Source organism: Fusarium musae, chromosome 5 (genome assembly GCF_019915245.1).
Source record: "Fusarium musae strain F31 chromosome 5, whole genome shotgun sequence".
Classification (NCBI taxonomy): domain Eukaryota; kingdom Fungi; phylum Ascomycota; class Sordariomycetes; order Hypocreales; family Nectriaceae; genus Fusarium; species Fusarium musae.
Window position 1 is genome coordinate 1,893,801 of NC_058391.1, and position 17,547 is coordinate 1,911,347.

The 17,547-nt window shown below is 49.5% G+C and overlaps 5 protein-coding genes across 5 annotated transcripts; 2 read left to right on the forward strand and 3 right to left on the reverse strand.

Annotated features, from left to right (window-relative positions):
• Positions 1–1,777: 1,777 nt before the first annotated feature.
• Positions 1,778–5,396, forward strand: J7337_006987 (uncharacterized protein; the record flags this gene model as incomplete). The annotated part of the gene is made up of 3 exons (XM_044824646.1): positions 1,778–2,468; positions 2,551–4,884; positions 4,948–5,396. 3 exons carry the CDS (start codon positions 1,778–1,780, stop codon positions 5,394–5,396), a joined length of 3,474 nt encoding a protein of 1,157 aa, XP_044680303.1.
• A 778-nt stretch (positions 5,397–6,174) lies between these two features.
• J7337_006988 (uncharacterized protein) lies at positions 6,175–8,264 on the reverse strand (the record flags this gene model as incomplete). The annotated part of the gene is made up of 3 exons (XM_044824647.1): positions 6,175–6,719; positions 6,768–7,598; positions 7,679–8,264. 3 exons carry the CDS (start codon positions 8,262–8,264, stop codon positions 6,175–6,177), a joined length of 1,962 nt encoding a protein of 653 aa, XP_044680304.1.
• Positions 8,265–10,056: 1,792 nt separating this feature from the next.
• J7337_006989 (uncharacterized protein) lies at positions 10,057–11,885 on the reverse strand (the record flags this gene model as incomplete). Its single annotated transcript, XM_044824648.1, has 3 exons — positions 10,057–11,396; positions 11,461–11,758; positions 11,826–11,885. The coding sequence occupies 3 exons, from the start codon at positions 11,883–11,885 to the stop codon at positions 10,057–10,059; spliced, it is 1,698 nt and encodes a 565-aa protein (XP_044680305.1).
• Positions 11,886–14,060: 2,175 nt separating this feature from the next.
• On the forward strand, positions 14,061–15,452 carry J7337_006990 (uncharacterized protein; the record flags this gene model as incomplete). The annotated part of the gene is made up of 1 exon (XM_044824649.1): positions 14,061–15,452. The coding sequence occupies one exon, from the start codon at positions 14,061–14,063 to the stop codon at positions 15,450–15,452; it is 1,392 nt and encodes a 463-aa protein (XP_044680306.1).
• A 1,053-nt stretch (positions 15,453–16,505) lies between these two features.
• On the reverse strand, positions 16,506–17,029 carry J7337_006991 (uncharacterized protein; the record flags this gene model as incomplete). Its single annotated transcript, XM_044824650.1, has 2 exons — positions 16,506–16,750; positions 16,801–17,029. The coding sequence occupies 2 exons, from the start codon at positions 17,027–17,029 to the stop codon at positions 16,506–16,508; spliced, it is 474 nt and encodes a 157-aa protein (XP_044680307.1).
• Positions 17,030–17,547: the final 518 nt, after the last annotated feature.

Below are 17,547 nucleotides of genomic sequence, written 5' to 3' on the forward strand. Positions count from 1 at the left end.
AACCCCTGAGGCTGGTCGTTTGATGGAAGAGGAAGAGAGAAAGCCGAGTGAATAGCTATGTATTGTGCTGCATCTAGATACGTGGATGGCCAACCGTTGATGGGTGCATCCGTCGAATAGCAGTGCTTGGAAAAAGCGACGGCGTGCGCCTCAAGATCGACGGCTTGCTTGCTTGTGGAATCGGTCAATATCTTTAGCACACCAAAAGCCAGTCAGCCAGTAGTTAGCTGTCAGGTACCTTGCAGCAGAAGTGCGTCTGGTAGATTCTGTTATTTGGCTTGGGCAATTGTGAAGTGCCTCGATGAAAGGTTAGATAATAGATATTTGTTGTTGTTGCTAGCTTGTTGAGGGAAGCACATCTATGGTCTGTTAAAAACAGCGATAGATTTTGCAGCTCACTCACTCACCTGCATGATCCATATAATGCCATGTATGTATGCAATAACCCTTGTCGTCCCAGCCCCGGTTTGTGGGATATGCTCCTATGCTGTGAGTTAGTGATTGTTTGCAGTTCAAATGGAAGCCAGCGGTGAGTATCATGATAGCACCTAAGAGGAATGGATGGATGGTAGAAGTCGTCACGCTCCGAGCGGTTGAATATCAGGGGCACTTCTCAGTGGTCGGTCCCCTAAGAAAGAGGTCCCCCCTGCCACCCGACACTGCAACCCCACGGCTTTAGGCGTACGGACTGTGTGGCAGCCCCTACGAGAGAGCTACCTTAGACAGCCATCCCGGGAAACCCCTGGACAGGCAACAGGCGCCCACCAAAGGAAGCTGCAGCTCCCGCGGCGTTCTCCAACTTTTTCGCGGATAACCTAGAAAGAAAGATTTGGGACTTGGACCCTAAATTCATCAATCAATCGCCCGCTCTATCGCCTCCTCAGTCAGTCAATCACTCACTAAAAGGAGCCTCCTCCAGGTTTCTAGCGTGCGTCGACACCCCCCTGGTCTGGTTTGGTCAGGTCAACATTCTACTGTATGCATGCTCCGTCGCTGTCTTTGGTCTGCAAAACGAGGTATCCAATACCAACGTACGTCCACAAGTACCTGTACTTCATTCACGTTCCTCGTTAGATAACCCAATACGGTACCTAAAAGTTACTGTATGAGCAGAGATCGACACTGAATCCTCGTTCTTCCTCCTGGGTTGGGTTGGGTTGTGCCATTTTATCATCTCATCCTTCTACTTACTCTCTTTATCACGGCCTTTTCCCTTTCTACTCCTTCACTTTCTTCTTCAACATTTGGGCTCGGTGGCTTTCTGGAGTTCTTGCATCTCCCTTATCCCCTCCGTTCGGTTTCCAGCTGGCTTGTCCATCCACTTTAAACTAACTTTTGGCTCCCGTTACGTACAACCAGGAGCGGCTCTGGGCGACTGGCTCATCGCTACACATACATACAGCATTTGCTTGCTGCGTTTCCTCGAGCGCATCATCTGTACTTACCGCATTCCGAGCCTATTGTTGACCCAATTTCGGCCTCGAAAAGCAACGGTCTTCGCTTGGTCCTGAGTCGCCCACAGCTGAGCTTACCGTTATCGCTGTCTTCGTACTCGCCTGATAAAAAAAAGCCCTGGCACTGATCCTGTCGTTCATGACCTAACTGAAACCCCAGCAACCCGACCTGGTTTTGTCTTGTCGATCGCCCACCTCTTCAGATCAAAACCACAGCAAGTCAAGCAGACTACACTGGCAACTGGCCCGATAGCTTTTGCCTGCGACCCTCAATTCCCTTCTGTTCCGCCCGTTTGCGGCCCAAACACTACGATTGACATGTCATGGAGAACTCATCGACCCCTCTCGCCGACTATTTCTGGATCGCCGGCGTAGAGTCGGTGTCCTACCACGATCCCAACTCCCAGCCGGCCCCCGTTGTTGTTCCCGTCGAGTCTACCATTGTCGAGGATGGCGAGTCTGAGGATGAAGACACAAACGGCGACCAACCAAGAGCAAAAGCACGGCACTCACGCCAGGGCTCCGCCAATCGTCTCTCTCGGATATCTCTCACCGACCGTTTCTCCATACATACTCTCGACGAGACAGACGGCAATACCAAAAGTAACCGCAGCAGCGCCACTATTCGTGCTATAAACCCCCCTAATTTTGGCAATACCAACGGTAATGGCAATGGCAACAGTAGTACCAATGGCCAAAATGCCGGTCCCAGCGGCATCCTCGGTGAAGGCTCTATGCTGATGGGCGACTTCGACTTTGATAAGGCTCTGGTCAAATTTGCCGCTGAGAGAGAGGTATTTCTCGAGGACTTGACGTTTAGTGCGGGCGCAAAAGTGCAAGCTCGTGCACCAATGGTGAATCCTAGGGCGGAGAGGATCAAGGCAGAGGAAAGCGACAGCGGCAGACTGAGTCCTCTCAGAAGCATTAAGGGTAGCATCCGCCGCAAGATGAGCTTTAGGGATATGAACAGTGTGCGCAAACAACCCAGCAACAGGATCAGCACCAGTCGCGCAGGTTTGTTCTCACCATGCTCTGGAGTTTGATCTTATCAAACTGTCAGGCAAATACAGAGAGGTTCGCTAACTTATAATGATAGCCTCAATCCGAACCACGAGACGACTCAGCAATTACAACTCCGTAATTCCACCCCCCGAACCTCTTAACACCGACCCCGATATGCATCCTCTCAAACGACGCTTTGAGCCGGTTCTTCTTGACCGATATCCTCCCCAGGAGGCTACAGATGAGATTGCTCGACGTGGGAAATTTCCTGACTATGTGCCCATGTTTGCTTTTCCCAACGATATTCAGATTGTTTCGTCCGATGACCGACCTCGATCTACATGGCATGGGTTTACTATGACTTCGGACGATAATTCCAAGCTATACGGTATAACTATTATCATCTGGACTGCTCTTAATGCTGAGGTGGCAGAGGAAGTGGAAAAGAAGTGCGAGCAATGGCGTCAAAGTCACATGTCTGAAGAAGAGCGAGAGCTGGCAGCGAGTTTGGGAGTTCGCTTGGCTGGCGAACGCACCCATCTATCACAGCTCCTTGCAAAACTCCCTACAATCCCGTCAGGCTCTCCAGCACGTGAGAGGCTCGAAGATGAAATTAGCACTGTGGAAGAAAAGATTACCCTCATGACAGACATGCTTAGGCCTCTGAGACACGGAGCCGCGTCTAAGATCGAGGGTCTCACTGCTGGCGAAAGCGGACTCTGGACGCCACGCGCATATGGTATTTTGGGCCGAGACGCAGCCAATATGTCCTTCTGGAAAGAATGGCTCAAGGCTATCGTTACCCCCATGACAGATGGGGGTGTCCTGAGAATTCCCCCAAGCTCACCCAGCGTGGGACGCTGGCAACCCCTCGAGCGATATGTCGTAAACCTATGCACCGAGGCATTCAACCCCCTGGGATCCAAGACTCAGGTCGAACTAGGAGTGCGCGAATTGCGCCTTTATGCTCGGAAGGAGGCAGACAACGAAATTCCTGGTTCAAGATCAATCGATCTCTACGCCCTCTTCCGTTGCTTGTCACTCGAGAACATTGTCGCTCTGTTCGAGTATGCTATGGCCGAATCCCGAATCATATTCCTGTCCTCTCACACCAGTATGTTGCACCTCGCCTGTCATGCACTAGCAAATCTGCTATACCCTCTGAAATGGTCGAGTATTTTCATTCCCGTCCTCCCTGCGCGACTTCTGTCGGCTCTCGAAGCACCTTGCCCCTATATCGTTGGCATTGAGCGACGTTACGATAGAATTGAACTGCCTGAGGACGATTATGTCCTTGTTGACTTGGACAAGGATACTATTGATGCTACATCACAACCTGTGCGACTTCCGCGCCAGGCCCGAAGGAAACTCATGTCTCTTCTGCAGGTCGCGGCGCCTCACAAACTGCGATATGGAGTCACAACTGGACCGCCTCCTTATGCCATGGAATCTTTCCCCTATGATGCCTTCTCCACTGAGAATGCCGCCCTTTTCAGATCCGCAACGCCCAAGAGTACTCTAGGCAAATGGGTCACCCAGAGCTCGTCGGGATTTGGCGAGCCAGACCCGCCAAATGAGGTCCTGCCACCACTGTTCAATGCTTTCGCTTCGGCCAAGGTGGACAATGGTAAATCGGACAGACCCAGCACAAGCAAGTCTGGTAAGACCAGCCCTCAGTCGTCTGTATCCCCTGTTTCAATAAACTTCCCGCCAATGCCCTCCACCCCCGTTTCTCGAAGTGACTCTGGCTTTGCTTTGGCGGCGACTCTTCGAGAGAAGCGCTCTGGACATTTTGGCGAAGAAAAGATGCGGCGCAGCTCCTCCTTTGGCATCGATAAGCACCCGCCATACCACAAGCCAAACCTCCCCTTCCTCAACGGCCATCAAGCAAACCTGTCAATTTCAGCTATCTCGGTGGACTCTCAGAACTCCGTTGTTGGCGGCGGCGGCGGTGGTGGTTACGGGAATGGATATGCACCTTCAACCTACGCACAGTCAACGCTTGCGGCATCAACCATCATGCCCAGTATGCAGATTCAGCCTGTCCGGAACACAGAGACGACAGTTTGGGTCGAAGGCCATTGCTTCAACTGGATCCCCAAGGACAACACATCAATCTGCAATATTTGCAATGACCATGCCGAGGGAGATGGCATTTACAAGTGCACAGGTTGCAAGATCTTCTCCCACGGCAGATGTCTGGGTCATGCTTCGCTTGTCTGCCCCGAGGCGTTCCATCCTGACCGGATCCGAGCAGCTTTTGTTCGCTGTCTTGCAAGTCTTTTGTATACATACCGCAAGTACCTTGGACGACCTTCAAAACAGCAAAAAGCAAACGGTCAGCTGTATGCCTTTGATATGGATGGTTTCATCAAAAGTCTCCCGCATGATCAGCACGACTATGCTACTATGATGCGGGAAACACAGTGTAAGTTTTGGCCACACCTCTTTAACGTTTGAACGGTCTGAATACTAACTCTGAACTCAAAAGGCTTCAATGAGTTTATCCACGACCGAGAGATGCAGCCAGCCAATAACGCCTCGATCCGTATATTTGACGAGATCATCATGGCTAAGAAGGCCCGAGGCCGTTCCGGGTTATCGACCGGTCTCTCCCGCCTTTCCACCATCCGTGCATCCCATGGCGCCTCTACTTACGGGGGCTATGCCCCTCCTCGAGGCGGCCCCAACAGCAAGATACCTGCTTGGCTTGGTGACACGTCCGATCATATCTGGCGGACTGCATCAGTGCCGTTGCCCAAGGGAAACTTTCCAGGGGAGTATCGAACAGTCGTGACGAGGACGCCTGCACGACTCGATAGATCATTGATGCGTGAGCCTCGTTCTATCCAAGGCATGCCTCGCGTCGAAGGGCGAGGTGCTCGCGGGCTCATTCGAAAGCAAGTTCCTAGCATGCTTGGCACAACCCCTCCTACGTGAGGATGAAATATTCAAGGACCAATTACTTACATGAGGGGCTTCCCATGGCTGCAATTGTGCGATGACTACAAAACACAAATCATCCTCGCCTATGGCAAGCAAGAAGATGTTCAATTACATGACAGAAAAGCAAAATGAGGAGGGCCTATTGTGTACGATACCACGTTTTGTAATAATCTAGGTGATGGCGGGGAAGAGAAAAGATATATGACTCGAGTGCCAAGAAGTTCTAGACGAATAGAGCATGAAGAAGTCAAGGCCTTCAAGGGTAGAACCGTCAGATGCTACTGCATAAGCAGGCACAGCTCCAAATGAGAAGAAGATGGAGTGAAAGGAGGGAAGAGAGAGCATTGCATCTCGTCTATAATAGACACATATTGGATCCCTGATTTGCTCAATATGGCTGGATGCTTAGGTTCACTACTTCTCAACTAGAGCATATAGAAGTACATATGCATGCAGGATGCGGCATGGTAGTTGTTAGCATACACATCGGCATAAGGGGCGGAACAGGAGTGCTGCACTATGTCAAGGCTTTGGAATTGAGGGAGTTAGAGGCTACAAGATTCATACAAAGAAAGAGATCGTCAATAACCACCCTATTCCTATGGGAATGTGAATCTAAAATGCATTTTGGTGCTAATCTTGCATGTAATCCTCGCTTCTGCAATCTTGTTGGTGTTCCACTAGCAAATATACTCCCATCCTGTACAGCCCCAACTAATATGATGCCAACACTCTTCTCGTTCTAAGTGGTCCTGCGCAGCTTCTCCGCTTTCTAGGCGTTCAGGTCCAGGTCCTCCCAGTGAATGTCCTTGAGAATCTTTCCAACCAGGGTGGAGTAACGCAAATGTCCGTTCACAAGGTTGCTAACGTCGTGGTTTTCGACACCATCTGCTCCCTGGATTCGTTGCAGGCCTGCTACGCCGAAGTGAATGTTGGATGTACGATACAAAAATCCTAAAAGATAGTCACTTTCTGAAAAGACGTTGATCAGCCGACCAGACACAACACTCTTGAGGGTCAACCAAACCCGGCTCTCCGAAGGAGCGGGTGTGCCCATCAAGACGACGGAATCGATGAGGCCGAACTGACGCCTCTCAGCAAGAATCATCAGACAAATATAGATAGCTCTTGCTGCCAAGCTGAACCCAATAAGGGATACAGGACGGTCTCCTTGAATCTTGCTGCGCATTACAGCGTCGGCTAGTATCGCACCGGCTTTCTCAGCACGCACCATGCCCACGCTCCAGGGGTTATCAATGATCTTGCTCACTTTCATGAGCTCCATTGGCCAGGTGGCTTCGATAAGGCTGGTGAAAACTATTTTATGTCAGTGTTTCTCGCCAATCATAAGGACTCTCAACGTACTTGTTCGCGAAGATATGGCTTTCTTGGCAGCGGCCCAGGCTGAACTTTTCACAACCGTTTCGAGGGCAGTACCTATGTTGTTGAGGACGTTCATTTCCCATCGCAGAACGTAAACCTCCCCATTATCTCCAAGAATCTTCCAAGGTCCAATGAGGTTATCCTTGTCTGTGACCCAACCATTCATAGCAATCACCAAGCGTAATCGTCGGCAGCTGGCTGGGATAGCTTTTGCATCAACATAATCCCCTTGAAATCCTCCGCGGGTAGGAACAAGTCCAAAGTCCTGAATGTCTCGAGAGAACGACTCAATCATTTTCTCAGTGGGCCGTGCCATATGAATTCCAAGCATCGAGCCAGTAGAAGGGCCGTTATCTGCCATAGGTCCCAGAAGACCAGCAGCGTTTGGGAGACGTAGTCCGAGCCCACCATGGGGAGTTCCGATACCGACAGCAATGAGCTGTGTTCCAAGTCGGAAGGGTCCAGTCATGGCAGCGATGCGTGCCTTTGATTTGAGGACAGGCTTATTCTCATCTTGATCCGGTTCAGACGCTTGCTCAATGGCTGCGTCAACTGCAAGTTGGCTGAAACCCTCCGCAATGCGCTTCTCTTCCTCATGAAGCACCTTCAGGGGTAGATTCAGAGATGAGGTCAGGTTCAGAAGAGTCATACGAGCATATGCAGTATACTCCTGAAGAGAGATAAGAATCAAAAGTGAGATGTGCAGCAACTGTTTGCGCTTATCGAGTGGCAAAGTCCAGAGGGAAGTTGGAATAGGGGGGAAACGGCGAGAGAGTTCGCGATCCATGTGATTTGAAGGGGTGCGGGGGGTACCTGGTTAACATTAGCTTCGGAAACACTTATATGCCTTCAACAGAGAAAGGCAACATGTCAAGGAACTTTTGTTAACCTACCAGTTGCCAGTGTTAGGCTTTCAACACCTCCATTGCCTCCACCTCCGCGGCCAGCCCCTCTCCCACCACGAGCCACACGTCCACCTCGCACAGCTCGTGCAGTTCCACGTCCGCGGCCACGACTATGAGATTGAGAACCATTTGATTCCATGACACTTATATCGCGAAGACGCTGCAGAAAGATTGACTGCCACTTTCGGAAGAAGATAAGAGCTTCTTTCTTAAGCTCCCTCAGCTGAGGCATGCTGCTCTCCGAGTTCTCCTTATCTGGGGACTGGCTTGTATCAGCGGCCTTCTGCGGCACCTTTGCTACAGGTTTGCACTTGGAAGGAGCTCGGGGTTTCACATTCTCTTTTCCATTTGTCTTGAGTGACAAGGCCAGGCAGTGATGATGGCCGATATCGCCCAAGTCTCCCAAAGTAGGTGTAACTGGAGGAGAATCAAAAATGACGCTGATGTCGTTATGAAGCTTCTCTGTGATGGCAGTGATAAGAGTTGTCAAGTCGTTCTTCTCGGCGATAGAGATAACACCGGTCAGGTCAACTGGCCGGCGAGGGACTGGACTTCCTCGTCCACCTCGAGCCATGATTTCGGTGTTTGGGATCCTGGAAAGCTAGATGACTGACTAATCTGCTTGAGTAAGATGGATGTCTGTCGATACTTCCTGTTATCGATCTCAAATAGTCTTCCTTTCCTTTTGTAGAGGTAAGGGTCGTGATAGTATGGGTGCTTTGAGTGTCGAAGGATGATCAAGTTGCGTCAAGTCGTAGTATCAGTGAAAGGTGCAGACGATCAACACAAAAAACACCTGGGTTTAAGTTGCTTCTCAGACCGAAGTGTGTCTCGTGCTAGGCATCTCAACCATAGGAAACGTATAATCAAGTCAGTCAAACAGAAGTCGTGAACCAGTGACGGCGGGCTCGATACAGTTGGTATAGCAAAGCCGAGCGAACAATTAAAGAGAACGACCAAAAGCACCAGAAGCAGTCGTCGGTGGTAGCGACGAAAGTGAAGTTACAAACAGAGAATGGTCGGTCGGATGAGAATAGAAGACAGACAGAAAGAAAAAGAGAAGACAGCATAACATGCCAAGCGGAAGGAAAGATACGGATATAGTCGCGTGGTTTCCGCAGCAGATTTCTTGCTTTGCATGTTTACAACGCGGGTATAGCGAGGAAGAAGTTCGTGAAAGGAAGGAGTTACGGGAGAAGGGAAGATATAGAGGAAAGTGGGAAGGTAGGCAGCGAGGTGACAACCTACCTAATGGAAGGAAGTCAGGGAAGGCAAAAGGCAGGAGTGAATGCGGTGCACCTTCAGGATGATGCTTCACCAGAGGCTTTGGCAGTGTCGCCAGCTGGCAGCCGAATGTGACTGACTGCTGCTGCCTTAGTGCCAGTGCCAGTTAGGTCAGCCAACTCCATATCTACCTACCTATATACCACCATTGCCTCAAAGAGCTTTCGCCTACCTAGGTAGGTACCCAGCTCCCGCAGACGGGGGGCAAACGCGGGTGCAGAAGTGTCACAATGTACGATGTGTATGGGGTCATTCGGCTCACTGCGTGCACCTGCTCCTCTAGTACCTATGATTGATTGTACGTATTGGTAGGCAGAGAGGCATGGACCCGGGTCGCTTCACTTCGTTACGGGCCTCATGTAACTGCATGTGACCGGTCAGGTCAGTGAAACTCGACATTATTTACGTTTTTGATTGTTGTTATCATCTTCTATTATAACAATTCGTTTTATCCTGAGCTTCCAACATACTTTTCATCAACACCATCACTGCATAAAAAAAAGAATACTTTGACCTCTGGCTGAAGGGGGCTGCAACTCTGCGACGTTGTGTTACTCGCAACCCGGACGGAGGTTGTTCAGTATCCATTGGGCTCTTAAATGGATAAGGAGATGTCTGAGTGAAAGACATGATCGACCCCAGCATTCGTCAAACTAACAGTGCGGATATACCTATCCAAGTATTGACGTTTTGAACCTGATTCCAGTTCAATATTGTAACGATCAAGTATATCCGCCACATTGTCATTCAGTCGAACATCCTAAAGCAATCGAGCTACTAGTGTCACGCAAAGACCATCGGCTTCACTACCCGGTGTATCGTGGCTAATCGATGTACAAATCAGAGAGCTGTGTTACCGTATTTCGGTCGAGCCATCGGTGAGCATGAGGCGCGCCGCGTGATAGCTGCAAAATCGATCTGCAACTGGAAACTTTGTGTGTAGAACATCACATATCTTTCCTTTTGGCGCCTTTCAAGGTTATAATAGTACGGGTAGGAAAGCGTAGAAGCAAAGAAGCAAAGAACAGATCTTACTTGTGCCTGGGAAATATCATGGTCAAAGCACACGGGACACTGCATGCCTATTCAGACCCTTCCATTTCATGATATCTCTGATGCGCCGACACAGCGAACAAAGGAATGCAATGACCACAAAGAGGACACAATGCATTGTCACCCGTTTCCCAATCATTGCCTTCCTCTTCTTCACCGTCGCCTTCTGACACCGTTTGTGTAATTTCCTCACTCTGTGCGACATGCTTGTCTTCCATCACTTGAAAGGGCTTGAGCACTTCGTCCTGACGTTTGAACATGACAGATATATCCCTGCCTGCTCCTGTCTTGTCATCCGCTGCACCAACAACCATGTTTGCCACGCATATATTGAGCATCTGTAGATTCCATCGCTGTCCCTTCTCCGGAGACAGACGCCGGAGCAGTGGCAACAGAGCTTCACTAACAAGCCGTTCCGCGATATGAGCTATGTCATCTTTGGAATCGAAGATAAAAGGCGGTAGAGACCCAGATCGAGAGACACGACTGTAATTCTGGCCTTGCGCTGAGTGCAGATACGCCCATGTCCTGAGCGATAATCGCAATGTCTTTGGTCGGGCAATCCATTTTTGTGCCCCTGGAGTGTCTGCCCCTTCGTCAGGTACAAGAAGGTCTGTCCTCATTCTCCTGATGAGTGAGCACGATAGCTTGTGTAGCTCTTCCGTTATTTGTGCCAGCGTATCTAAGCCCTTATAGGTATCTTCGATACTGATCTGGGTTGGCACATCACTGGCTTCCTTAACATCAGTTGTATCGACTCCATGTAGTAAGCTCCAGATTCGTACACCTACCCCTTTCTCTGACCCAGGACCAGTAAGTAGTTTTTCTATTGCTCCGGGCGAGATGTCAGGGTGGAGGCGCACATCGGCAACTGTCACAGGATTGTCACTCAACTCTGGAATCTCGGAAACACCTTTACTCATGTCAGCACCAGCCTGAGTACCCAGTAACAGAACAGTTTTGAACCCTAGCCCTGGGATCCTTCGCAATATATGGCTGTCTACGAAGGCGATCACCTCGTCTTCAGTAATAGCCATTAGTGTCGTCTGGTTCCGAGGCTTATTCTTGCTACCGACAAGTTTGCTGAGCATCTTGTTAGTAGAGATTCCACAAGTGGATGTAAAACCATGTTTTTCTTCCACCTGCTGCCGCAGGAACTGAGCAAAGTGTGATCCCAAGATGAGGCGCATATAGGCTGGGTTGCTAAGGTCAGGGGTGGAATCGGATAAGCCTTCAACACATCCGGCAATGCTCGTCACATCACAGTGAAATCCTCGTTCAGGGTCACCTTTGGAAAGGCAAAAGAAGGAATCTTCCAGGAATGCCCAGTTGAGACAGGATAAGTTGTACTCAATGATATCCGTTACGTCTGCGGGAGCATTGTGGTCTTAGCCAACACTATAACTTGTTTAGGGTGGGAGATGGCAACATACCCATAAACACCTCATCAAATCCCAGACGTTCAACTTTGTGATTCCACGAAAAGCTTTTAAAGAAGTTGAACAGGGTCTTGCTCATGTCACGGAAGGGGGTAAGGTCTTCGCCGTCGACGAGGACAAGCTCTGGACACAGTCTTTTCGCTTCAGAGACGGACATAAGCTTTGTGAGACCGCGAGCCCGAGCATTGTAGTTGCAGGTCGCTAGACAATTCTTTTGCTTAACGCCCAACGGCAGTTTCTTGAGCTTTGCGTCCTTGTTCTCGAAGACCTGTGCATAGAAACAGTCATAGTCCTATACAGTCCAGCCAGTTAGCAACGACCAAGGTTATGATTGGAGCTTCTTGGTGGCTGGAACCTACGAATTGCAGGATAATTCGAGCGTCATTCCTTTTAGGTCTCTTCTTCCTCGGCGGCTCCATCCTTGATTATGGCTGCCAACCTAATGAGCGAAGGATTGGGGAACATGGGCTCAAGTTTCATGTGCGAGCGGGCGGACGGCGGATGGACGGAAGTTGTCGAGAGCGAAATACAACTCAATATCAAGGCCTTGTTCATCAATTCGTTTGAATCTGCGGTCTTTTGGATCCGAACAATGAATCAGCGTGCAATGAAAGAGCCGGTATATGAGATCAATTCTGGGCATCCATGAAATTATGGAAATGCACCATCAGTTCGGGTCCTCATTCTGCAAACTTAGTAGTGGTGGTGCCTACCTTAGGTACTTTAGTACCTATAGGTACAGTACCAAGGTCCCTGAGGTGTGCGTGCCCAGGCGCTGGGTCTGTCCACGATGTGGGGTGCCTGAGGCGTCGATGCGTCCTTACCTCCATTTCTATGGATGTGACTTACACCACGCCCTGCATCATCACCAAGTTATCCGTATCAGCAAACAACGATTGGTTTTCTTGATGAAATCATTCACCTTGTATTTTCCCCCGAAGAGCAAAACAGGTCTTGTTTTTCGAATCTGATAAGGTGCAGAGATAGACGCGATATCTATACTTCTGTTTCAGGCGACTCTCTCTCCCCTCTATCTCGACACATGGGACACTCATGTTCGTGTCCACTGCGAATGAACAAATAATTCTGCTTCATTCATCAACAGAGTTACGGGTGCGGTACCCATTATGTGACATGCTGGGTGCTACAATATGCCAGTCATTCTCAGGAATACTGCAAACACCAATGCCTCATCCCTGCTTTTGACGAGCAGGTGGACTCGATGCTCGGTTGGCTAATAAACAGTCACAATCTCGCAGGAGAAGTCAATATCTTGTCTGTACGATCCAGCCACTTCTTCAACTGTCTCCGATCCTTCTCAACTCAAGCGAGTCTGACTCTAGTCCCCCTGCTTTGATCCTTGTCCAGACATACACTACGACGCAGTTTCAGCCATCCACAGTTGTGCTGTAGCCGCCCAAGTATATGCTCGATTTGCAAGAGAAGGTTGTCTGGCCCAGCCAATGGCGTCAACTCTGGGCTTTGCAAGACTTGCATGCGGACGAGACATCCTGACCGCACTTTGTCAATTGTTTCTGGACTTTGGTTATTGTCGACAATCACTCTTCTCATCACGTTTGCTATTTTTTGTTTGAAGACTGGCAGCGCTTTTGTGTCAGCCCTGACCAAACAAGCGCAATTTCAACAAAGATGGCCGAAGCTTTGAAAACAAGGATAAGCCTTGTCCATTCCACGGCTTAGAACATGGCTGAGCATCACCCCGCCGCCGTTGGGTTATCGTTCTTGTCGAAGGATCATACCGACTTTTCAAAAAAGCCCCTAGACACTTGGGAAGGATCGTCTTTGTTTATACATGCAAGAGAAACTCTCAAAAGCATGACGATAGGGCAAATGACCAGTCATTCTCTTCTCAACTCCTCCATGCCAAGACGCCATGTCGTCTAAGGGAGGGGACATTTCCACCCTCTTGCATAAACGCCAGCGCGAGTGAAAGAGCCGACTTGTTAGCCGCGTGATTGGACATGATTAAAGCTCACCAGGATCATACATAAACTACGGCGCTTGCGCCTCTAACGCTTCCCACCAAGTTGCTCTGGCGAGCCAACCACAACAGCCGCCAATGACATCCTCGTCAACTTGCTACGCTTCTGGCAGGTTAGAGTCTCCCAGGGCTGAATCCTTCTCGACCCCCGATATTTCCGCGTCTAGATCATGGAAGGCTTATCACACTGCATGCATCCCTAGGGGCGCTTGTTTGGGTGTCAAGACTGGGTCAAAGAGTAGATGAAAGCCCTGGTCATGTCTCCCCGCTCACCCAAGATCCAGTGAGATGCATGTCTCACTGTGTATCATCCTATATAGACGCAATGTCCTCGTTTCTCGCTGTTTGTTCGTGTTGTTTCTGCGTTTTTTGACATTGCAACGTTTTTATAATCCCTGTCGGTTCCGGCCTCTCGGTAACAGCGTCTCCGCCTAGGCCTGTTGGACGTTGGCTGCTTGTCTGGTGGCTGATAGACACAGTCACTTGCCACTCAACGAGGGAATTTGGCAGCTCATCTCTTGTGCACTCCGGCACAACGGCCTTCTTGGTCTATCTATCAACTACAACTACAGTTACAGCTACATTTAGCATCATGGCATCTTCTCAAGCTCCGCCCAAGAAGCCCCGGCTTTCACTTCAGATCAAGACAGCATGTAGTCCGGCCACCAGATCATCGAGAAGTTACGCAGTGGACCCCAAAGATCCAACTGCCTTTAACACGTTGTCCAATGTCTACGTTACCACAATCGAAAGGGCAGCCCCATCTCAGCATGAGCCCATTACTGCCATCAATACTTTACAAGCTTTCAGCTTGACAACTCCAGTGGAACGACAGGACCCGAAACACAGAGTTGTTACGCCTTATGTCGCTTCATACCCTGAGACTCCTTCATCCGATACAGCTCCTTCACCACATCCAGGACTGGAAATCAACTACCCGAGCACAATGACGGCCACGCCTCCTATGTCTGCAGGTCCAATGGATTCAAATACTCCCAAGGCCTTTAGCTTTTCCCCTGCTGATATATCCGCGGCCCCAGCAAGGAATGATAGCTTACAACCCGAGAAGCGCGCTCTTGCTCGCCCACAAACTCTTGCTGAGTTGACCCTACAGGCCCCTTACACGCATCCTCGATCACTTCACAGTATTTTACGCAACTCGCCTCTTCCTCCGCCCACAGCCATTCCTCCTCCGTCTCCACGGCGACAGTCACGGCGGCTCCAAGACAGAGCAAATCGAAGAGTGTGCTATAATAACCCCCTCACTCAGGAGATTGTGACAAACAAGTACACGAAATCTCACATTGACCTCCTCGTTGAAGAGGCTTCACCACACTCCCCTCCATGTGTGCCCCCTCAGCCTCAGAGTGCCATCGATCTAGCCTTGGCATTCACACCAAACGAGATCCAAGATGGAGGGCAGACACCTGGGCCCTTTGAGGATATGCGTCGCCGCATGACAGGACTGGCCGCATCAGGTGCTCCGCTTTCCCCGTCAGGGCCCAAGGGAATCTCAAAGCGCAAGAAGAGGGAGAAGAAGCGTCGGTGGGTATGGACAATTGGCCATGAGGATGATGATGATGACGAGAACATTGGGGGATCCATTGCTGCCCTAAGGGCTGAGGCTGCCAAAGCCAAAGACGTTGAAGAGATCAAGACACCTGTGACGGCCATCAAGGCACCCCTTATCACCTTTCTCACGGCACCGACACCAAAAACGGATAAATTTCAGGGCTTGAGCGGCATCTTGAAAGAGGATAACGACGTTGAAATGTCTGACACGAGCAGTTGTCTTTCAGTGTCAGAAGGATCTCAACACATGGCTGGCGAGATGGACTTGGATCTCAAGACTCCAATCGCGCGCCAAGATGAGGAGAGCCAAGTAATACTCATGCCACCAGAACATACTCTCAGTAGACTTGGTTCCAATCCTGGTCTAAAGAGGGATTCTCCGGTGCCGCCAGATATGCTACGTACAGATTGAATAGGTTACAGGAAAGACACGAATGTTTGATTATTGGGTTTTTTGCATTACCGGCGGTCTTGGGGCATTTGATTAAACGGAGTTCTGTCAATGTAATTATAAGGAGGATTCGGTAATGACGAGATACCGAGTTCGAAAGTGGGCATTTATGAGAAATGAATACATTAAACGAACATGAAATTATCACTTAGCTCAGTTCTGTATCTCGTGCTTTTCCATTGCCATGTACAGAGTAGCCCTAACACAATATCGTTGGTCCCTGTCACGGGATGCGTTGATGTAAGGTACCTAGCCAACAGAACCAGGGAGTTCTATCTAGGGTAACTGCAAATCGAGATACTGGTGGTTTCTATCACAACAAATGATCGTGATACCTAACGAGTAATTAGAAACACAATCGAGCGCTTGTAGTCGGTGTGGTTAACAAGGAAGCCGTAAATCATATTATTAAAGTGGCTGGAGCTTGATTGAAACGTGGTTACTCCGGCTGGAAGTAACCTTGCTATTTAGGTGTATCAAGACTTCAGTCTGTCCTTCTGAATAATGTTGGAAATTTGTATCAATGGTGCCATCCATATATACAGTAATACCTACATAGTGCATAATCGCATCTGCATGGACATTTAAGACAACCTATACCCTCGGCTTTGGTTTATGATGAACTTGGTTCGCTCCTTGGCCAGTTGATTTTATCTGCTTGATGTATGGTCTGATCCAAAGACTTGTTTATTAGAGGGACTGGCAGTAATATATCCTATGAGTGATAGACGAACCTACCAAGATGGCCATAAATATCGAAAGGTGTTAGAAAACAAACAAGAGATGTGATCCTAGAGGCCGCTGAGACCTAACTCTCAACGAAAACGCCATGGGATCGCATTGTTCAGCCGAATCCTCACGCTTCTGAAACAGTTGTGCTCCATCCGTGTCTTTACACGTGGGAAGTCATACACGAGTCAACAAACACAGCAGACTCAGACGTACTCATACGTTGATTCATAAATCTCTCGTAGCAAACGCTCAAAATGCCATTACATGTCCACCGGTGCGCGCTCAGCTCTCAACAGAGAGTGCCTTGGCACCAATCAGCTTGCCGTCGGCGTGCGAAACCACCCAATACTCGGTCCTCGTAGCATCTCTCGTCACTTGATATACACGAACATCATTACCCTGCGAGGCTTCTCGAACAGCCTCGATGACGTCGGTGTATCTGCCGTGAGAGTCCCAGTTGAGAGGATCAAGGATCTTGATGTCCGCTGAGTCGGGGGAGGAGTGGTTGATGAGGTTGGCGAACTCGGCTAACATCATGTCAGTTTACCATCTTTATAGATAAGAGAGTAGTTCCTACACTCGCTGGGGAGGCCATTCTTGCCCTCCCACTTGAGAGAAACCTCTTGGAAGGGCTCGTCTGCATCGGATGTGTATACGGCGTTCTTGCACACGTCACTGATAGGTTTGGGGACTTGAGCGCCCTGGTCCTTGGTCTTGAAGGTAGCCTTTTCCTGAGTCGCGGCATCAGCGCCGGTGTCTTGGTTGGCCTTGTTCAGGAAAGCCATGTAATCGTTGTCGTTTGACATGTTGAGGGATCTGGTATTGCTGAGTAGTCTTGTGTTGTGTCGAGAGGTAGCTGTAGCTGTTTGTAGGAGGACGGTTTGATTCCGGGTAAGAAGAGAGCCAAGAAGATTCAGGTTTGGAAGTCGTCTCAAAGGAGTTCGAAGTGTCATTGGGAGAGGAGAGATCTCAGCTCGGGGGTCAAGTCAAAAGCTGTAACGCAACGCAACGCAACGCAACGCAACATGCAGATGCAAGTTTGGGGAGTGGGGTGACGTCAGGCATGAGATTCGCGGCAGGGGTATATCGACCAATCACAATCACAAGCCATAGATCAGCACCATCCTAAAATTAGTGGGTGATCAGTCAGTACTAATGTAGGTGGTCATTCTATCGAGAGTGTAAGGTAGGTACTTAAGGTAGTGCACTTATACTTACGGTACCACTTTGATTCAACTAAAAAGTTTATATCGGGGAAATATCGTGTTGTCATTCATTATCTGTGTTCGCAGTCTAAAGCTTAACCTTATAGGCCGCCGTCATC